The sequence below is a fragment of the Heterodontus francisci genome, chromosome 23 (genome assembly GCF_036365525.1).
Source record: "Heterodontus francisci isolate sHetFra1 chromosome 23, sHetFra1.hap1, whole genome shotgun sequence".
In the NCBI taxonomy this organism is placed as follows: Eukaryota; Metazoa; Chordata; class Chondrichthyes; order Heterodontiformes; family Heterodontidae; genus Heterodontus; species Heterodontus francisci.
In genome coordinates, this window is record NC_090393.1 from 31,375,157 (window position 1) to 31,398,918 (window position 23,762).

At 40.0% G+C, this 23,762-nt stretch overlaps 1 protein-coding gene across 2 annotated transcripts in view; it reads right to left on the bottom strand.

The window, feature by feature from the left end:
- The window catches only part of LOC137382695 (sarcoplasmic/endoplasmic reticulum calcium ATPase 2), a 108,481-nt gene that overhangs the window by 71,867 nt on the left and 12,852 nt on the right, over nucleotides 1–23,762 (bottom strand). For both annotated transcript variants that reach the window (XR_010977260.1, XM_068054985.1), the window contains exons 4-5: nucleotides 19,668–19,772; nucleotides 4,607–4,745 (exon numbers count right to left, since the gene is read on the bottom strand). Coding sequence is in view for 1 of the 2 variants with exons in the window: in XM_068054985.1 (XP_067911086.1) it covers nucleotides 4,607–4,745; nucleotides 19,668–19,772 (244 nt within the window). In the remaining variant the exon portion in view is untranslated. The remainder of the gene's footprint in view (nucleotides 1–4,606; nucleotides 4,746–19,667; nucleotides 19,773–23,762) is intronic.

Sequence of the window (23,762 nt, forward strand, 5' to 3'; positions counted from 1 at the left end):
TAAAAGGGAAACAGCTGCTTGAGCTTAAACAAACACTCAGCAGATTCTATTATTACCATACAAGGAGTTTGAAAAGATCTGATGAAAATTGTACCTGATGGGCATTCTCATAGGCTGCTGTCGTGACAAATGTTGTTTGTGGCATTAACACAAAAGGGATCTGGACAGAATAGGTCAACGGGTAGAGGCAAGGTGGCAAATGGAGTTCAACACAGGTTGTTTTAAGTCAGATTGGGTAGAAGAAGCCAGAATGTGCATTGCATATTATATGGCAACATGCTTAAGACAACAAAGCAGGATAGAAGATTGTTTTTTTAAAACTGGATAGGTCATTAAAAACCAGTTCACTGTTCACAATGAATAAAGCAAAATAAAATGTTGCTACGTTTAATGGTGTGTGACATGCAATGCGAAAGATACTTCAAGTTGTATCTGGACTTGGGTAAGGCTGCCTCTGGAGTGTGGTATTTAGTTTTTGTTCTCTGTATTACAGGATAGATATAGAATTATTTGAGGAGTCCAGAGGAGGTAGATTAATGAGTTTAGAGGACTGGGCTCTGAAGAAAAACTGTCGACCCTGGGATTTCACTCACTGGAGAGAAGGGGTTTGATAGAACAAGTTGTTCCAGAAAAGTTCAGTCGCATGATTTGACTAAGGGGACACAATTTACAGTTAAGAGTGTCAAAAGGAATTGGGAAGTTAAGGCAATTTTTTTTTTAGTAACTGGGTGATAGACCTGTGGAACAGATCACCATTGAAGATTGTGGACAAAGTCAGTTTTTGAAAAGAACTGGATTCACTTATTAGGAAGGGAAATATTAGGTACAGAATCAAGGCAAGGAAACAGATGAGAGATCTGGAAGGGTAGGTTAGATGGACCAGTGGCCTTGTCAGGCCAAAATCATCAAAATCTGGAATTCCCTCCCTAAACCGCTCAGCCTGCTGCCTCTCGCAGCCTCTCTTCCTTGAAGATGCTCTGTAAAACCAACCTCCTTATTCAAGCTTTTGGTCAGCTGTCCAAACATCTCATGATGTGGCTTGGTGTCAAATTTTGTTTGATTATGCTCCTGTGAAGCACCATGAGATGTTTCACTATTAAAGGGGTTATATAGTTGCAAATTGTTACACTTTACATTATCTTGTGTATCTATACACTAGGATACAGAAGTAAGCTAGACTGCAGTACTCATTTATCTTTTCTGCTGTACTTGTACTAACATCATGCAGGTAGAAACTTTAACCAAATCAATCACTTGAGAGACACTGCAAGAAAAACACATCAAAATGGAACACGGCTGATATAAATCTACTTGATTATTCACAGAGCTTTTGACTTCTGAACAGTGCCTCAAAACAGAAGCTGGTTTTAAATTATAAGCTCATCAGTCTTTATTCCATCCCTATAAATCCATCAGGTGGGGCAAGATGAAACAGAAAATGGAGGGAATTTAACTGCTTCATTCTCTGCACAGTTGAAAGAAAATTCACTTACTGCAGGGGGAGAAAGGGCAGGATCTAGTTTATCAGGTGATACACCAAGTTTCCACTAAGCATACCTAGAATTCACCTGGTCAGAGTACAATTCGATCAAACAAATGGTACAAACAGTCATGTCACAGAACCATGACTCAAAAGCTTCAAACACTGATGCAAAGCAAACAGCTTAACTAGTGATAGTCACATTTGGGAAATTGCGTAGTCTGGTTAAATTTGATCCTAGGCATTTCTTTATTAAGTATAACTTGTGCTCACCTAGATAATTCCATGAAAATCAAAATCAAGCACGACAAGAAAACAAAAGCATGCAGCTCTCTGTCTAAAAGTGCAGGTTAGGGACGAGGAGGGCAGGTGTCTCCTCAAAAACCATAAAGTCAATATGGCACAGAAATTCCCAGTTTTTTGTTTCACAGGTGCTTGTCACTTCTTTTTGCCTTATATTTTCTTCAGCTTTTTTGTCCTGTTTTATGCGCCATTAACAGTACAAATTCAAGACAGGGACCTTTGATCCACAATTGGCTCTAGTCTCCTATGCTAGCTCCACCACTATAAGAAGCATCAAGCAGAGGAAGATTCTCTCTCTCCTGGAAGGTAAAGCAGAGAGTTTGACTGCCTAGCCATGGGGGCCTGGAAAGACCCAAAGAGAATAAAGGGGGAGGGGGAAACTAGGAGGAAAAGATACTTAAAAACGTTGAAGTACAGTAACTAGGAAATAGAGATTAGCCTCAATTCTCCAACCTAAATTGGGACCCTTTAGGGTGAAACTTATCAATATCAATTCAACATTCTGCAAGTACTTTACAAAGACAGATACTTAAACTAATAACTATTCTGAATTTGGGATCACAAACTAAATGATGCTCCCATTCTGCTACAATTCTTTTGATCGTATTTTTATCCTGCTGCATTAGCATATATGCCAACACAGTCTGCTCCTTCTCAATCTGTCAATAGGGAAAGACTGTAAATTTCCATTTCTTCAAAATAACTCAATAATCGTGTTCACAATCATTCTTTGATTTCTTACGAAGCCCAAAGATAATAGCTTGGATCAATTTTGAAGAATATAGAAGCTAAATTGAGGCAGAGAGCAAATACAATGAATTAACCAACTTAAAACACAGTTACGTCTTATTTTTGTGCTCTCAAATGTTTCCTCAAATCTTTGTTTTAAGTTCAGTTTATTCTTCCCCTCCTACTCACTGACTATCACTTGTACATTTCAGTTTCTAACCACATTATTCTCATCACATACACGATAAAGAACACACTGAATACCAATACCCTAATGTCCTCTAATCAAGCAAAGTATTTGCACAGTTCTATTACATCAAAGGATAAATGATGGAGGGCAAATGAAAATTGATTCCCTAGTGGGAAAAAAATTCCATTAGGTGCAATTTAAATATTCTCAATATCATCTACACAGCTTCTCTTTTCCACACTGGTCTATAATAAAATAAACACACACACACACACAGTTCAGCATTTTGAAAGATTTGTGGCAACTCTCCTTCTCCCCCCACCTCCCCAATTTCAGCTAGCTGAAAACCAAAAATTATAGCTCCAAGTTTTAAGCTTGCAACCAAGGATGTTCATTCTTAGAATAAACCAGTATTGATCAAATAATTTTCTCTTAGCCTGCAGCATTCAGTTTGACTTATTTATCCTAGAAAGCAGCCACAATGCCTTTTTTCGAAGCAGTTTTGCCTGCTAAAGTCACACTTTAGCCTCATTGATAAAGAATATAGCAACAGCAAGCTGATCAGTGTGCCAGATTATGTAATATAGCTGCTAAACTGTTCTGTAACCTACAGTGGGGGTTTTGGGGGCCAATTTTGACAACAAATATAACTTCTGAATACTTGGTAGTGTCCAGGGTACAAACATTCCAAACAGATATGTCGGTCAATTTTTTGTAACATTTTGTTTCTCGCATTCCAATTCCCAACTATTCATGGAGACATCCCAGCAGAAATCACATTTACATCTAAATAGGAACCATAAGATTAGGCACTGACCATTCAGCCTCGCGCGTCTGCTCTGCCATTTAATTGGATCATGGCTGATATGCAGCTCAGCTTTATCTGCCTTTGCTCCATATCCCTCAACACCTTAAAAATCTATCGACCTCAGTCTTGAAAATTCCAACTGACCCAGCATCTTTTGCGAGAAAATAAGTTGAAGATGTCCAGTGCCCTTTTGTGTAAAAGCATTTCTTGATTTCATTCTTCAATGACTGAGCTCCAATTTTAAGACTACGTCCCCTTATTCTGGATTCCCCACAAAGTACCTACCCAATTGAATCCCTTTCACATTTTAAAAGAACTCAATTAGATCACCTTTAAACCAGAAGGAACACAAACCAAGTCTATGCAACCTGTCCTCCTAATTTAATCCTTTAAACCCCAGTATCATTCCGGTGAATCTGTGCTACCCAAAGCCAAGGTTCCTAATGATTCGTGTTTACAACTGAAGGGTATCCTTGATAGGATCTGACCAAGACTCTATTATTTGAAGCTTCCTCATTTAGTATTCCATTAGCCATTACTTCAGAGTTTTTGTACCTGTGCACTAGCTTTCGGTGATTTGTGCACATTGACACCTAATTCCCCTTTGATCTGCCACAGCTCCTAGCCCCTTGCCAGTAAGAAAATCTCAATTTGTATCAGATTCACAGTGGATGATCACACTCTTCTCCACAATGAATTCTATCTGCCACAATTTTTCCCACTCACTTAGACTGTCCATGGCTCTTTGTAATTTCCTATTCTTATCTACACAACTTAACATGTCTCCCATCTTATGAGTTATGAGAACAGTTGCACAAAACCATACCAGCACATAGCAAGACTGGATACGCTGTTACAGACTTACATTCAGTTAGGTGTACAACTGTAGACACAAATCAAGACATGCAAATATCTGACTACAGCAGGATTGATATTGGTCAGTCTGTGCAAACATACGTCAATATCACATACATGTGGCTCAGGGTACATGGGTCTCTCTTATCTGGTGTATGAATTTTATACAGTTCAATTAGACCAAATGTCAGCATTTGAGAAAGTTACCAGGCTATGCATCAATATACTGAATTTCACTTACCTGCCACTTCTACTATATCTCCAGGGACAAGCTCTCTGGCCTTGATCCTCTGTACACTCTTTCTGTCTTGTCGATAAACCTTCCCCATTTCAGGCTCATATTCTTTAAGGGCTTCAATAGCATTTTCTGCATTCCTTTCCTGAAAGAGCAGATAGGGCAGGGGGGAGAAAAGTTGTTCATGATTTAGAAAATTTGCCAACAGATTTTCCGTACATGCTGCACCGATATTTCCTACACAGTGTTTCTCTGCAAAAGACAACCAGTAAGATTTGGTGCCAATGTTTGGAGTTCTACAATGAGGACTAGTGCCAACAAAAATAACCACGGAAGCCCATTTCTCAAAACACATCACTGGCAGCATCCATCATCACAAGCGAAGACTACAAGAATTTTTCAGAGTATGGAAATAGCCAAGAAGTATAAATGACATGCTGTTGAATCTAAGAATAACACATCTGGCAAAGTTTAACTTTCTATCAAAAAAGGGCTTAAAGACATGTTATTTCTCAGGACCACTGAAGCACTGGCACTTATAGGAACAGATTATAAAAATTCCTAATTTGTCAAAATCAATATTAACTTTCATGACTTGGTACTTTATGTGACAGTCATCTGCTTAGCACATGTTATATTTCACTCTGACTCCACTAAAGTTTAATAACTTTGTTTATTCTTAATGTTTTTCACCCATCTTCTGAATGAGACATTAAACAGAGGCTCCTTCTGCTCACTTTGATAGGCATAAAAGATCCCATATCACTGTTTCAAAGAGCAAAGGAGAGTTATCCCTGGTGTATTATTTATCCTTCAACTAAAGTCATTTTTAAAAAAATCTGGTCACTATCAAAACAATAGGGCAATAATAGTTGGGGATTTCAACTACCCCAATATTAATTGGGATACAAACAGTGTGAAGGGCACAAAGAGAACTTTTTTTTTTTAGCCAGCACATAACAAACCCAACAAGAGGGGGAACAATTCTAGATTTAGTCTTAGGAAACGAAGCTGGGCAAATGAATGAAGTAGCAGTAGGTGAACATTTTGGAGTAGACTGCATACAGCTACTTGAAGGAAAATCTGTGGCAAACCAGTGGGAGGCATTCAAAAGCGAGATTCTATGGGCACAGTGTAGGCATGTCCCCACAAAGAAAAAGGGTGGTGCTGCCAAATCTAGAGCTCCCTGGTTATCTAGAAGCTTACAGGGTAAGATAAAGCAGAAAAAGAAAGCTAATGACAGTCACAAAAACCTTAATACTTTAGAAAGCCTTGAGGAGTATAAAAGTGCAGGGGTTAAGTAAAAAAGGATAGTAGCAAAGCATAGAGAGAACATGAAAAAAAATATTGGCAGGTAAAATCAAGGAAAACCCAAAAGATGTTTTATCAGTACATTAAGCGCATGAGGATAACTAAGGAAAGGGTAGGGCCGATCAGAGATGTACAAGGGAACTTATCTGTGAATGCAGATGATGTCGACAGGGTTCTTAACGAGTACTTTGTCTCTGTCTTCACAATGAAGAGGGATGATGCAGACATTGTAGTTAAACAGGAAGAGTGTGAAATATTAGATATGATAAGCATAATGAGAGGAAATACTAGAGGGTCTGACATCCTTGAAAGTGGATAAGTCACCAGGGCCAGATGGATTGTATCCCATGGTGTCAAAAGAAGCCAGGGATGAAATAGCGGATGCTCTGAGGATCATCTTCAAATCCTCACTAGATACAGGCGAGGTACTGGAGGATTCGAGGTCTGCAAACGGTGTACCATTGTGTAAAAAGGGTGCAAGGGATAGGCCAAATAATTATAGGCTGGTCAGTCTGACCTCAGTGGTGGGTAAATTATTAGAATCAATTCTGAGAGAGAGGATTAACTGTCACTTAGAAAGGCATGGATTAATGAGGAATGGTCAGCATGGATTTGTTAAGGGAAGGTGGTGTCTTACCAACTTAATTGAATTTTTTGAGGAAGTAACAAGGAGTATTGATGAGGGTAGTGCAGTGAATGCTGTCTACATGGATTTTAGTAAGGCATTTGACAAGGTCCCACATGGCAGACTGGTCAGAAAATTAAACGCCTATGGGATACAAAGGGATGTGGAGAGTTGGTTCCAAAATTGACCGACAGGAAACAAATGGTAGTAGTCGACAGATGTTTTTGCGAATGGAAAGCGGTTTCCAGTGGCGTTCCACAGGGCTTAGTGTTGGGTCCCTTGCTGTTTGTGGTATATATTAATGATTTGGACTTAAATGTGGGAGGCATGATTGGGAAATTTGCAGATGACAAAAATTGGCTGTGTAGTTTATAGTGAAGAGGGTAGCTGTAAACTCCAGAATGATATCAATGGTTTGGTTGAGTGGGCGGAAAAGTGGCAAATGGAATTTTATCCGGAGAAGTGTGAGGTAATGCATTTGGGGAGGGCAAATAAAGCAAGGGAATACACAATAAACAGGAGGATATTGAGGGGGGTAGAAGTGAGACCTTGGAGTACATGCCCTCAGGTCCCCGAAGGTGGCAGGACAGGTAGACAGAGTGGTGAAGGCGGCAAATGAAATGCTTTCCTTTATTGGAAAAGGTATAGAATATAAAAACAGGGATGTAATGCTAGAACTGTATAAAATGCTGGTTAGGCCACAGTTGGAGTATTGCGTACAGTTCTGGTCACCACATAACAGGAAGGACATAATTGCTCTGGAGAGAGTACAGAGGAGATTTACAAGAATGTTGACAGGGCTGGAAAATTGCAGCTATGAGGAAACATTGGATATGCTCGGGTTGTTTTCGTTACAACATAGGAGGCTGAGTGGGGACTTAATTGAGGTTCACAAAATTAAGAGAAGCCTAGATAGAGTAGATAGGAAGGACCCATTTTCCCTAGCGGAGAGGTCAATTACCAGGGGACACAGATTTAAGGTGATTGGTAGAAGAATTAGAGGGGACATGAGGAAAAACTTTTTCACCCAGAAGGTGGTGAATGTCTGGAATTCACTGCCCAGATTGGCAGTGGAGGCAGTAACCCTCAACTCATTTTTTAAAAAAAAGGTACCTGGCACTGCACCTAAAGTGCTGTAACCAGCAAGGCTACGGACCAGATGCTGGAAGGTGGGCTTAGATGGGCGGCTAGTTTTTTCAGCCACACAGAAATGATGGGCTGAATGGCCTCTTTTTGTGCTGTAAATTTTCTATGGTTCTATTATATTGCTATTTGTGGGATGCTGTTGTGCTCAAATTGACTGTTGTTTTCCTTTATTACAACAATGAAAACACTTCATTGGCTTTAAAATACTTCGGAACATCCTGAAAAGGAGCTATATAAATGCAACTTCTTTTTTAATTTATTAAAATGTAAAACAATTGTGCTATACTTTAAAAAAACTGTTGGATTGCAATGGTATTTCTAATTTCCAAACTATTTGTTCCGTTCACTATGCAGTGAAATCCCTGGTGTTATCAAATAATTACAAACAAAATTGAAGTGGCTGCTCAATGAATAATTGCTCCATTTATACAGGACTGAGTCACGTAGACCAGGAAGGTTTCTTTTCTTTATCTAGTTCATGCCCAGCCCAGATGGGAGAAGGGGCAGAGGTTAAATAGAGCACTTTAAAATAGCCTAAACATCCCCAGACTTGGGATGGGGAGCAGACAGGAGTAAAAGGCAGTTGATCCCACTCACTTTCTACTGAAGTGCCCATCTGTAATGAGCAAGGAGTTTAGGAAAAAAAGCAAGCAAGACAGCTTAGTCACCACGCATTTGCCGCAAACTGGTTATGCCCAAAAGGGAAAGTTTCCAAATGGCCTTTTGTTTTATCTCTTGCAAACAAGCAGATACTTGAAAAGGCATTCTGTACGCAAACGTTTGGAATGTTACATGACATTTCACACTCAAGCCTCGTCAACAACTCACATTAAGAGATCTATTATGCCAAGCTTCAGCTGAGACAGCAAGTTGTGGTGGTGAGAGAGGGGCAGAAGTGAGGGGCACATGTTGGCATTCTACTTCTACCAATTAACACATTGATGCCACTAAACAGCTAGATTATGCAAGGTTTTCCACCTGTACATGCTGTGCTTTTATCTGGCTAATTTTCCACCATAGAAAGGATTTAACTGTAAAGTGGAGTCTGTGCCAGTCACGTTAAGTGAGGCAACTTTTAAAAAAAATATATATTCCAAAAACTTTTCTTTTAAAAGAAAAATCATAAAAGTGTCTACAAAAGTATACACAAACTGCCATGAATGGAAGTTGGCTAGTCAGAGCACATTATTAACCCTTTTCTCACCACCCCTACAAATAAAACAAGGTCAGTCAAAAAGATCAAGACTGCCTTGCTGTGAATACAAATAAGATTCCTCAAACAAGCACAATAAGGTGATGTGAACAGAGTTAAAATGGATGATTGTTTGAACTGAAAGAACAGGTTCCCTTCTTCTAGCCCTCCATCTCAAAGCAGAGATCAACTGATGCACTGTGTTAATTGTTATTTGGTATAGTAGGTCTGCACTAAGAGATGTCAAGAATATTCTTGACCCCTGCAATACTTTATTGACACATTACCAGACTTGGCAGCATTATATTTTGGTAAATAAAAACAAAATACTGCAGATGCTGGAAATCTGAAACAAAAACAGAAAGTGCTGGAAATACTCAGCAGGTCTGGCAGCATCTGTGGAGAAAGAAGCAGTGTGAATGTTTCAGGTCCATGACCTTTTATCAGAACAGGCAAAGGTTAGAAAAGAATTAGGTTTTAAGCAAGTGAAGCGAAGGGGGGGGTTGGGGAAAGAACAAAAAGGTAAGGTGTTTCATAGGGCAGAGGGTGATTAACTAACAAAGCTGTCCTGGGACAAAGGCAAAGCGTGTGTTAATGCTTGTGGTGAAAGACAGAGTGCTAATAGCGGAATAATGAGCAGCTCTGACTACATGAAAAGCAGGCACATGGTTTAAAAAATATTTTTAAAAGGCCAGTCATGTTCTGAAGTTATTGAACTCAAAGTTCAGTCCGCAAGGCTGTAGAGTGCCTAATCGAAAGATCAGGTGCTGCTCCTCCAGCTTGCGTTGATGTTCACTGGAACACTAGAGCAGGCCAAAGACAGAAATATTGGCATGAGAGCAGGGGGGCAAGTGTTGAAATAGCAAGCAACCAGAAGCTCGGGGTCATGCTTTCGGACTGAGCGGAAGCGTTCAGCAAAAAACCTCCTGCGATTGCATGGGAAGGTGCCGTGGGAAGGGGACGAGGTGTTGAGGTAATGGAGGAATGGAACAGGGTGTCACGGAGGGAACGATCCCTTCGGAATGCTGACAGGGGAGGGGGAAGATGTGTTTGGTAGTGGCAGCACACTGGAGGTGGCGGAAGTGACAGAGGATGATCCTCCAGATGTGGAGGCTGCTGGGGTGGAAAGTGAGGACAAGGGGAACCCTGTCGCAGTTCTGGGAGTGAGGGCAGAAATGTGGGACATGGGCCAGACACAGATGACAGCCCCGTCAACCAGTGGGGGGGTATCCTTGGTTGAGGGAAAAAGAAGACGCATCAGAGGCGCTGTTGTGGAAGGTTACATCAGAGCAGATGCATCGGAGACGGAGAAACTGGGAGAATAGAATGGAGTCCTTACAGGAGGCAAGGTGTGAAGAAGTGTAGTCAAGGTAGCTGTGGGAGTCAGTGAGCTTATAATGAATATTAGTGGACATCCTATCCCCAGAGAAGTCAAAGAAGGGAAGTGACAGAGATGGACCATGTAAAGGTGAGAGAAGGGTGGAAATTGGAAGTAAAGTTCATAAAATTTTCCAGTTCGGGGTGGGAGCAGGAAATGGCACCGATACAGTCATCAATGTACCCAGAAGAGAGTTGGGGGAGGGGGCCTGAAATAAGGAATGTTCGACATATCCCACAAAAAGATAGGCATAACTAGGACCCATGTGGGTACCCAGAGCAACACCTTTTATACCTGAAGGAAAATGAGTGGAGTTGAAGGAGAAGTTGTTCAATGGGAGAACATGTTCAGCCAAGCGGAGGAGGGTGGTGGCGGATGGGGACTGGTTGGGCCTCTGTTCAAGGAAGAAGCGGAGAGCCCTCAAACCATCCTGGTGGGGGATGGAGGCGTACAGAGATTGGACATCCATAGTCAAAGAGTCATACAGTGAAGAGGAGGCAGTTAGGGCCAGGAAACGGGAAATTGCCAAAATGACATAGGGTGTCAGAAGAGTCACAGATGTAGGTGGGAAGAGACTGGACCATCAGAGAAAAGATAGAGTCAAGATAGGAATAAATAAGTTCAGTGGGGCAGGAACAGGCTAAAATGATGGATCTGCCAGGACAGTCCTGTTTGTGAATTCTAGGAAAGAGGTAGAAGCGGGCTGTCCGGGGTTGCGGGACTATGAGGTTGGAAGCTGTAGAAGGAAGATCGCCGAAGGAGATGAGATCAGTGACAGTCCTGTGGACAGTAGCCTGATGTTCGGTGGTGGGGTCATGGTCCAGGGGGAGATAGGAAGAAGTGTCTGAGAGTTGGCACTCAGCCTCTGCACAGTAGAGGTCAGTACACCAGACAACAACAGCACCACCTTTGTCTGCAGGTTTGATCACAATGTTTGGGTTAGACCGGAGAGAACAGAGTGCAGCAAGTTCAGGGGGAGACAGGTTAGAGTGAGTGAGGTATATTTTGGTACCTGACTTCAGCATACAGCACACCAAAAAAAAAAGTCTATGCTATTACTTGAATGGTCAGACTTATTATAAATTTACTGCAACAAAACCAACACAGAAGACAAGAAACATTGCTGCAGAAAAAAAGTCAGGTGCTCAGTAACATTAAAACAAACTCAAGGGACAAATGACTTACCCTTATTCCTATGAATTTAGTAATAAAAAAAAAGCTAGTGGTGTAACAGTTAAATGTTTGAGCACAAAAATAAGTCATATTTCCACATTTCATAATTAAGTAATCACTTTCAACGCAACAGCTAACCATAGCAACCACTTGAAAGCCTCTTGTCGCAAAATACCAGTGAATTTGTATGCTTTCTGTTCAACAAAATCATCTACTTAAATCTGAGCCAGAAATTTGGTTTAGAATTATATCTATTCTCCCAGCTGATGGGGGTCACATGGCAGATCCTGTGAAAGAATACCCTAATATAGCACAATGGCAGAGTGTCAGCAGCAATACCAGTGCCAATCAAACTAAATTCAATGGTATATTGTTAACAGTAAACCCATCCTTTTGTCAATAATAATCTACTTTGAGAGAAATGAGCCACTTCAAACATAGATTATTGCCTTTTCTCAAAGCAAATCTGAGTGTTCTGCACTGAACCATGTATTCGCATTTGCTTAAATCAGGTCATTAAACAAATATTAATTTCAGATTGTAAACAATTTGAAAGGTTGAACTGAACCTGCCAATTCACAAAAAAATGTTGATTTGTTATCCAGATTGATACACCTCAATTTGTTTTAGTAATGTGCATGGACTCTTGCTTAATAGCCATCATATAAAACTTACATGTGCTCCAATTTAGGTTATGACTGCGAGATCTGTTATTACCTGCTTAAACTTCAGGAGCAAGGTTTCTTAAAAAAAAAAAATTATGCAGATATATAATTGCTCCAATCCCTTAGGAAAACCAACAAGATAATATATGCTGCAAGATCTCAGCTGAATGCTGAAGATCCACTTTTTCCACAGATACATAAAAGTTACAGTATAGAGGACTGCCATTCAGCTCATGCCACAGTTCTTCAGCATAGCTAGTTAGGAAATAGGAGCAGGAGTAGGCCATTCACCCCATCAAGCCTGCCTCGCCATTCAATACAGTCATGGCTGATCATCCACTTCAACGCCTTTTTCCTCACACTATCCTCATATCACCTTATGTCATTTAGAAATCTGTCAATCTCTGCTTCAAACATACCCAATGACTGAGCTTCCATAGCCCTGTGGGGTAGAGAATTCCAAAGATTCACAATCCTCTGAAGAAATTTCTCCTCATCTCGGTCCTAAGTGGCTTCCCCCTTATTTTGAAATTGTGTCCCCTGGTTCTAGACTCCCCAATCAGGGGAAACATCTTACCTGCATCTACCCTATCTATCACTAAGTATTTTGTAGGTTTCAATGAGATCACCTCTCATTCTTCGAAACTCTAGACAATACAGGCCCAGTTTCCACAATCTCCATCCCGGAACAAGTCTGGTGAACCTTCATTGCAATAATACCCTTCCCAAAGCAAGGGGACCAAAACTGCACACAGTTCTCCAAGTGCGGTTGAACCAAGGTTCTATACAATTGAAGCAAAACTTCACTACTCCTGTACTCAAATCCTCTTGCGATAAAGGCTAGCATACCATTAGCCTTCCTAGTTGCTTGCTGCACCTGCATGTTAGCTTTCAGTGACTTATCGACAAGGACACCCAGATCCCTTTGTACATCTGCACTTTCTAATCTCTTACCATTTAAGAAATACTCTGCACATCTATTGCTACCAAAATGGATAACCTCACATTTTGCCACATTATATTCCATCTGCCACATTCTTGTCCACTCACTAAGTCTGTCCAAATCCCCTTGAAGTCACTTTGTATCTTCCTCACAACACATTCCCACCTAGTTTTGTGTCATCTGTGAAATTGGAAACAAGTTGGACACAAATGGAACCATTTGGTCCCCACATCCAAATCATTGATATATTTTGTGAACAGCTGGGGCCAAAGCACAGATTTCTGTGATACCCCACTAGTCACAGCCTGCCAACGTGAGAATGACCCGTTTATTCCTACTCCCTGCTTTCTGCTTGTTAACCAATCCTTAATCCATACCAGTATATTACCTCCTATCCCATGTGCTTTAATTTTGCTAACTGACCTCCTGTGGGGGACTTTATCAAAAGCCTTCTGAAAATCAAAGTGAGCCTGTATTCTCCAGAGAGTTTCAAAGAATGAGAGGTGATCTCATTGAAACCTGCAAAATACTTAAAGGGGTAGACAGGGTAGATGCAGGTAAGATGTTTCCCCTGGTTAGGGAGTCTAGAACCAGGGACACTATTTCCAAGGATACTCCCCTTTATCAATTCTGTTAGTAACAACCTCAAAAAAACTCCAACAGGTTTGTCAAACATGCTTTCCCATTAATAAATCAAATATTGACTATGCCCAATCAGATCATTATTATCCAAGTGTCCATTTATCACATCCTTTAGAATAAATTCTAAAATGTTCCCGAAGACTGATGAAAGGCTAACCGGTCTGTAATTCCTTGTTTTCTCTCTCCCCCCACTTCTTAAATAGTGGAGTGACATTTGCGACCTTCCAATCTGCAGGAACCGCTCCAGAATCTATAGAATTTTGGAAGATGATCACCAATGCATCCACTATCTCCATAGCTACCTCTTTCAACACTCTGGGATGTAGAATATCAGGTCCTGGGTACTTATTAACTTTCAGCCCCATTAAGTTCTCCAATACAGCCTTCTTAATAATAATAGTAATAATTTCCTTCAATTCCTCATTGCCCTAATCCCTTGGATCTCTAATTCTGGGAGATTTTTTTCATCTTCCTCAGTGAAGACAGACACAAAGTATTCATTTAGCTTCTCTGCCATTTCTCTATTCCCCATTATAAATTCTCCTGACTGCGCCTGTAATGGACCCACATTTGTCTTAGCCAAATGTTTCCTTTTTACATACTTGCAGAAGCTTTTACAGTCCATTTTTATATTTTTTGCTAGCTTACATTCATATTCTATTCTCCCATTATCAGTTTCTTCATCCTCCTTTGCTGTATTCTAAAATCCTCCCAACCTCAGATTTACTACTATTTTTGGCAACTTTACAGGCTTTTTCTTTTAATCTTATACAATCCTTAACTTAGTTATCCACGATTGACTGCCTTTACTTTTGGCGTTTTTGTGCCTTGACGGAATGTTGCTGTAAACTATATAAATATTTCTTTAAAGACTATCCATTGCTTATGTACAGTTATACCTTTTAATGTATTTTCCCAATCCACCTCAGCCAATTTGCCCCTCATACCTTCATAATTTCCTTTGCTCAAATTTAACATCCTGGCTTCAGATTGAACTACTTCACTTTCAAACATAATGCAAAATTCTACTTTCAAACATAATATAAAATTCTATCTTATTATGGTCACTCATCCCTAAAGGTTCTTTTACAAGATTAATTAGCCCTTTCTCATTGCATAATTACTTAGTCTATTCTTATATCTCTTCCCTTTCCCCAACAGCTTTATCTTCTTTTCTTTCCAATTCCTTTAAAATAAATTGTAGTCTCTGCCTCAATGTCCATGTGATAAAAACACTCCCCCTTCCAACAACCTGCATATAAATGGAAAAAAAACCTCATCAGAGGATAGATCCCTGAGGCACATCACTATCTACGCCCCATTAATCTTAACAAATGCCAATCTATCCTCATTATTTACTTTCTGGCCCTTGGCCACGCAGCTACAACATGCCTCAATTTGTGTAATAAGTCTCATCAAAAACATTTTCTGAAAATGCAAAATATACAGCATCCACCACATTCTAATCAAGTGCACACAGATTCACTTAAAGTTAAAATTAGTCAAATATAATTCACCATTTACAAATTCATTTCAACTGTTCCTGCCTTCATAAATGTTCACCAGTTTCAAACCATGTTGTGAACTCCAAATGTTTTCCAGCAATTGAGGCAAAACAATTGGCCTATAAACTTCCTGACTTCTCCATTTTTGAACTTATGCAGGTAAGTGATGCAAGTCAAGAACTAGGCTAGACAAGTTATTTGCATTTCAGAGGGTCACTGACCTTTGGAACAAGTTTCTGGAATGAGTTTACAGTTGAGGTTAGCACATGGTAGGTGGGTAATGGGCAATATGCCTCATGGAACTTGCTTAGATCACCTTCAGTGATTTGGACAGGAATTTTGTAGTACCTTTTTCACTGAATTGGCCTTGGGTGGGGGGGGGGGGGGTTCAACTTTTTTCATATAACATTAGTAAGGTTATTACAAACAAGAGCACTTACATTAGCTAAAGTATCTGAACTTTGCAATTTATACATGAACAACCTTAGAGCTAAAAAAAACATTTATATAACACCTTTTATCATAAAATGTCCCAAGGTGCTTTACTGGAGCATTATAAAATAAATATGGCATCAAGCCACAAAAGGAAATATTAGGTCAGATGACCAAAAGCTTGGTAAAAGAGGTAGGTTTTAAGGAGTGCCTTAAAAGGAGGAAAATGAAGCAAAGAGGTGAAGGGAGGGCATTCCAGAGTTTAGGGCCTAGGCAACTGAAGGCACAGTCATCAATGATGGAGCAATTAAAATCAGGGATGCATAAGAGGCCAGAGTTGGAGGAGCGCAGATATCTCAGAGGGTTGTGGGACTAGAGGACATTACAAAGATAGGAAGGGGCGAGGCCATGGAGGGATTTGAAAACAAGGATGAGAATTTTAAAATCAAGAAGTTGCTTGACCAGGATCCTATGCAGGTCAGTGAGCACAGGGGTAATAGGGGAACGTGGCTTAGTGCAAGACATGGGCAGCAGAGTTTTGGACGACCTCAAGTTTACGGAGAGTAGAATGTGAGACACCAGCCAGGAGTACATTGGAATAGTCAAGTCTAGAGGTAAAGGCATGAATGAGGGTGTCAGCAGCAGATGAACAGAGATAGGGGCGAAGTTATGGAGGTGGAAATAGGCAATCTTGGTGATGGCATGAATGAGAGGTAGGAAGCTCATCTCAGGATCAAATAGGACACCAAGGTTGCAAACAGACTGGTTTAATCTCAGACTGTTGCCAGGGAGAGGGAGGGAGTCAGTAGCTAGGGAACGGAGTTTGGAGCAGGGACTGAAAACAATGGCTTCAGCCTTCCCAATATTTAATTGGAGGAAATTTCTGCTCATCCAGTTCTGGATGCCAGATAAGCAGGCTGATAATTTAGCAAAAATGGAGTCGTTGACAGACGGTGAGGTAGAGCTGAATGGTGTCAGCGTGCATGTGAAAACTTACACTGTGCTTTCGGATGATGTCACTGAGGGGCAGTAAATGAGAAATAGGGGCTTGGGAGGGGGCCAAGGATAGATGCTGGGGGACACCACAGTTAACGGTGCAGGAGCAGGAAGGGAAATCATTGCAAGTGATATTCCGGCTACAATTAGGTAGGTAAGAATGGAACTAGGTGAGAGCAGTCCCACCCAACTGGACAATGCAGAGGCATCAGAGGAGAATAGCATGGTCAACCATGTCAAAGACAACGGACAGGTTGACAGGGACGAGGAGGGAAAGTTTATCTTTGTCACAGTCACATAGGATGCCATTAGTGACTTTGACAAGAGCTGTTTCAGTACAGTGGCAGGAGCAGATATCTGATTCCAGGGAGTCAAGCATGGAGTTCCAGGAAAGATGGGTATGTATTTGGGAGGGGATAACATTTTCAAGGGCTTTGGAGAGGAAAGGGAGGTTGGAGATGGGACAGTAGTTTGCAAGGGCAGTGGGGTCAAGTGTTTCTTTTTGAGGAGAGGGCTGATGATAGCAGATTTCACAGACGCAGACGCTATCTTTGCATTCCAAAATGATCCTGGAACAGTGAGCAGTTTTATCAAACGACAGCAGGACCAGATAGTGTTTTATATGGTCCAGCCAAATCTGTCAGTAGATGGCTAAATCAGTTGTCCACCATATCCTTTCAAGTATGCGTCACTTGGACTTGAAGGAACAGAGATGAGAGCCGTACCAGGGGAACAGCCAGGGTGAGAGAGACTGATCTTTTTATTGGAGACAAGGGCATCGAACATGAAGGTGAGGGTGTAGTTGAGCAAATCAGTAGCTGCAGAAACGTTGTGAGGGCCAAAAACTAGATAGTTGAGATCTTGAAAGTGCAGTTTTAAGTGAACTGGGGGATAGATAGTTTCTCCCCCAGGGATAATTACAGAATGAGGTCAGGTTGGAGGTGGAAGGGGGATGTGAATGGTGAGTGATACAAATGATCAGAGATAACCTTACCTGTAATTGATACGATGGGACCAGCAAGATGTGAGATGGCAAGGTTGAGGGGGTAACCATGAATATGGGTTGGGGAGTTTACATGCAGGGGGAGATTTAGGGAAGTTAAGAGGGCAGTGAACTCAGAAGAGAAAGAACAATGCGAGTTGCGATAGAGGTTGAAATCACTGAGGATGAGAGAGGAAAGCAGTGACAATATCTTGGTGATAAAATTTTTATTGTAATTGGGAGGGCGGTAAAGATCAATGATTTTTTAAAAGGGAGACAAGAGGGGTGGAACAAGGTGAGATGCTCAAAGGAGGATAAAGTGTCAGAGGAGCAGGTGGATTAGGCGGTGTGATCTGGTGATAAGCGCCACACAGCCACAGTGACAGTCTTGGTGGGGCAAATGGTGGAAGATGTAACCAGGCAGGGAGGCTCCATTAAGTGGCAAGGTGTCATCACCCCTCAGCCGGGTTTCAGTTAAGGCCATGACATTGATGCAGCCATCCACAATAAATTAACAGATGATAAAGACCTTGTTCATAAGCGAACAGACATTCTGAAGAGATATGCGTAGAGAAGTGGTGGAACTTGATCTGCAAGATTAAAACTCTCACCAATTCTGATGAAGTCACCACAAATTTCTGTTCATGTTTTGCAATCTGCCCTCACCCACGCTAGCAAAAAAGTGTTTTCAAAACTGAACCGGATGAGGACTAATTGTACCCATCATGCCTCATATTACCCTGCAATACTCTTCTCCGTTCAAGAGTTAGGACAACAGTTAGGAGAGGAGGATAAACAAAAAAAAAGTGAATGAAAAAGAAACAAAATTCTGCTTGAACTTGAACTCTCAAAAAATGTAGCACTGGAAATACAACTGGAGATAGAAATTCTGCTCTGCAACCATTCTCCTTGAGGAAAATAGATGGACTACCAAATGAACTGCCTGCCATTCTTCAGTCATGAACTTGAGGAATACTCAAAATACAATAGTTCAACTACGTCTCACTGTCGAATAAACCTGGAACCAACATCTTAGTAACAATGCTCTTTGTCCCATATTATTTACAAAACACTGTTAAGTATCTTCCATTTCCTCAGCATAATAGGAACAGGAGTAGGCCATTCAGCTCTGCGTTGTCATTCAATTCGATCATGGTTATTTTGTACATTAACTCCATTTACCTGCCTTTTCTCCATATCCCTCGATACCCTTACCAACAAAAATCCATCAATTTCAGTCTTCAAAATTAGAATCATAGAAATTTACAGCATGGAAGGAGGCCATTCAGCCCATCATGTCCCCACCACCTGGCAAGTAGCCATCCAGCCTAATCTCACTTTCCAGCTCATGGTCCATAGGCTTGTAAGTTATGGCACTTCAAGTGCATATCCAACTTTTTAATGTTAAGAGGATTTCTGTCTCTACTACCCTTTCAGGCAGCGAGTTCCTGATCCCCACCACCCTCTAGGTGAAAAACATTCCCTTGAATCCCTTTTAAACCTCTTAGCCTAATTCTATGCCAATTGATTCCAATGGAACCACCATCCACTGCCTTTGAGGGACAGAAAGATTTCTAGTACTATGAAAAAATGCTTCCTGATTTCACTCCTAACTGATCTAGCTCTAATTCTATCAGTATGCCCCACTCCCCACCCTTCAAGCAATAATTACTGCAAGGTCGGGAAACCAAAAATGACTCAATTGTGCACAATTATAGAACCTAGTTTATAAAGTTAGCAAAATAATTTTAAAAGAATTATGAAAATGCCTCAAAGTGGAAAAATCAAGTTGTTTTATGTACAATAGTTTTTTTTAACCTCAAAAGTGATTGGTCAATATCAACACTATCTCTACTCTCAAGTTGACCCTCCAGATGGCAATGCACATACCAATTTTAATGGGAGGAGCAGGAATGGAAAAAGTGGAGCCACTCTGATTTTATATAACCATACGCTCATAGAAGTTAAAACCTCACAATGTATGGACCCTTCTCAATGGCTTTATTGCATGAAGTAAATTTAATTAAAATGCAATGCTAAATATACCCAAATATATCCATGACAAAAGATAACTTACCTGCCAAACTCCCACAATAGCATTTGCTATTAGAATTAATAATATTACAAAAGGTTCCACAAAGGCAGTTACAGTTTCTTCACCTTCTTCAAACCAGGCCAGAACCTGCAAATCAGATAAGGATTTGTGAAGTGTACTGTTTACTCAATAAGGCAGCAACACACTTGTACAACATTTGTTTGTGTTTAACTCATTTTGCTGCATTTCTTACACAATTTGTCTTTGAAGTATCTTTGGGCTGTACTTGTTTACCGTTACAAGCATTGCAAAAAAAGTGTACATATTTATTAAAAATGTTTTTTCTCCTCTATCATTTACTGTACCCAAATACATTCCATGAATGCAAACTGCAACACTCCAAGCTCAAAGACTTGTAAATGAACCCTTAGAACTTTTTGTAGTTTTATGCATTTTCATTTATAAAAGTGTGCTTAATTAAAATATTGAAAGCATGAAAGGAGAATGGAGAATACATTTAATTAATAAAATGAGGTTCATTTTCTAACAGGTTCACTTGTAAATTGTTGTCTACATTTCAATTTGGACAATTATAACATGCAAGATACAAACATCAAATAAAATTTGCACATTCTATTGAATGTGTGGGAAATGAAGTTAAAAATGTAAAATCATGGGTTTAACAGCATCTCACTTGAGAATTATCAGCATGAGGTCACGGTAAACATTTGAAAATTAGATACATTCTAAAATAGAACTAGAGTACAAGAAATCAGTATAAAACTCCAAATTAAAACAGAATATTGATGTCATAAAAGGAAGTAACAGATTGATTTTGACTCCAAATTCTTCAAATAACAGATTTTTACAGAAATGTATTCCTCTGGGTGAAACATATTTCAAGCCTTTGTGAGAAAATATCTTGAGGCAATAGGCGCACTAGTGTGTGTACCAAACCTACGAAGGAATACTGTAGCTTGGAAACTGCATTTTTAATTTATTTGGTGAACCTTTGCACTGAAGCAGGCAAATAATTTAATGCTCCCCAATTTCCACATCAAGAACACCCAAGCCATGTACAGCAAAGTAAAGGTGCAAAATAAAGCTACCTGTACTCTACTCCTGGAAGAGCACCCTATAATGCTGCAGTATGATCATGTTCCCCATAATGGGCATTGTAGTCTCAGCAAAATTGCTAATTTAGTTCCAACTCAATTTTGTCTGGTAACCCATTGTTCACAAGGGACTTCAACATAGAACCCCGACAGACTCCTACTGAATCCAGATCCCAGAAATGAAAGGCATTTTGCTAATTACCTGTGTCACCCATTTCTCTTGAAAATATGCACTTTTCAAAATAAGAAATACAAATTACATAATAACAAACTCAAAAGCAAGAAGGATTTCTGAGAATTATTAAAACCACACCATGACAAGTGTGGTGACAGCATATTAGAAGTTCCATTTAGGATTCCTTAAAGTCAAGTTTCTCTCATACAAACATTGGAAAATACCAAATATAAACCATAACATCCCCACAAGAGGAAGCAAGCAGGCAAAGTTACTCAGCCCCAGCAACACTGACAGAAGCCTGGGAGAAATTGCCGACAACTTTGTTGGTTAATGGCGATTTGTCACTCAAGATAATGGGGAAATACAGACATAAAATACAAATGTTACAAGATAACAAGATAGAGAAACAGCCACTTGAATGCACCACGGGGTGGTAAGGCACAGTTAATGTATAATCGTAGCCCAGTCATAATCTTATTGCATTAAGCACATCTCTCTGGAGAGAAAAACTGATGAATCATGCTAGGAGTAGGTCACTTGCCCAAAGTGGGTCATAACTAAATTAGATCAGAAGAAAAACGAGACAGAGAGAGAGAGAGAGAGAAACCTGGACACACATTACAGGTGCACACACCTGGATCATAAAGAAAATTCAAATGTACGAGTGTTACAGGAACTTTGAGTATCAGTTAAGTTCATGGAGTACCTTAAAAGTACAAACTTAAAAAGTAGAATTCAAAACATGAAAAACGCTTTAAGTAAAAAAAAACTGTATAACTTACTCCCACACCATTGTGCTGCAGGCCTATTTAGATATTTTCTACCCCTCATATTTCCTATATTTGCAATCAGGACTCAACCTCAGATGCAGGGCAGAGATGTGACACCGTTTCAAAAGGACACACAAAAAACCCAGAAATGGACACACCTATCTTGATCAAACTTTCAACTCAATTTCTACCATTTTTAGATCATCTTAAACCAGTCCTCAAAACAGCCCATTTAGATTTTTCTGGCAAATACAACGAGGGAGATTTGTAAACCATTTGTAATGAAGTCACAAGCACAATCTTGATAAACAAACAGACTTTTCATTTTGTTACACAGGGAGAATCATGTCTAAACCAACTATTTTCGGTTTCTACTGAATATACATGCACAAACTCCGCCACCTACACACCATGACCTCCTAAAAAAGTGCTTTCCAGATGTGCTTACAACTAATCCAATTTCATTATTGTTTCCACTGCCATGGCTGATCTTTATTTAATCTCATCTCAGCTGTTCCAGCCTTTGACACAGATTTTCATTTCTGATCCAACTTTTACCTCTGTATAGAATTTGGCAGCATACAGTATGAAATAGTTTATTTCATAACCTTGTTTAACTTTGGGGGCTGAAGAGGAAAAAGTGTTGCCGAGTAACTTTGTATTGTTCCATTCAAAATATGTTTTTATTTCATGTCATATCCACTGTTGATTCAACACTGCCTCATTTGATGTCATCTATGAATAGCAGCTGCACCGACTCATTAACTTTTCCCTTTAAATTACTTCTAACAAGGTAACACAAGCCAAAACATTAGATTATAAACAACACAAAAGGCTGATTACATTAACTTAAAATAAAAGCAAAATACTGCAGATGCTGGAAATCTGAAACAAAAACAAGAAATGCTGGAATCACTCAGCAGGTCTGGCAGCATCTGTGGAAAGAGAAGCAGAGTTAACGTTTCGGGTCAGTGACCCTTCTTCGGAACTGACTGAGTCAGTTCCGAAGCAGGGTCACTGACCCGAAACGTTAACTCTGCTTCTCTTTCCACAGATGCTGCCAGACCTGCTGAGTGATTCCAGCATTTCTTGTTTTTGATTACATTAACTGTTTGACGCCCTCTGGATACTTATGTACACTTGTTGATAGCATTTATTCTTAGCTATACGTTTGAGGCACAAACAACATCTATGCATTCATTCGCCTGAGGTACATGTTTTATCAACAATCAAATCAGAACAGAATATACTTTCTCACTGTAAGGACTGCTGTTAATCCCACACAAGCACCGCTGCTTAACAGCCAACCATCGACACAATCCGGCTTAACACCTGATTGTGTGCAACAGCTTCAGTTATAATAAACTTGGTGGCAAAGGCAAAAATGTAAGAGTATAGATACATCAGGGACTCCTCACTCTGAAAAGATCACAACCTAGCAAGCACCTTCCATTTGAGAAGTCAAAACTAATCAGTGTCTCAACATTGCAGAACATCGGGTTTTAAATGTACTTTTATACTACAGCTTAGAGTTGAGGTACAAATCCAGAGTCAGGGGTAGTCACGAACTGAGACTGAAGTGGTAAAAAACTCCCTGGAGAATTTACTTCCGAAAAAGGTAATAAGACAAAACAAAGCCAAAAACATGTATAAACAATGGAACAGTCCAATTACAGTCTGTTTAAATCCCTTCAGCTATACAAGTGCAATTCCACTGTGGCATCAAACCAGGTTGAAAGGGTGATTCCTTAAACATCCTAGGCACTATTAAATCTATATGGAGTTAATTTAAATGTTGTAAATACAGACTTAACACTTTTGCTTCTTAAATACTTCAACCTAAACTGGAGAGTTTGCATATGCACTTAACCACACTCAGTGCTGTATCTCTAAATAAATAAATAAAACAGTGTTTATTTATTTATTTAGAGATACAGCACTGAAACAGGCCCTTTGGCCCACCGAGTCTGTGCCGACCAACAACCACCCCATTTATACTAACCCTACAGTAATCCCATATTCCCTACCACCTACCTACACTAGGGGCAATTTACAATGGCCAATTCACCTATCA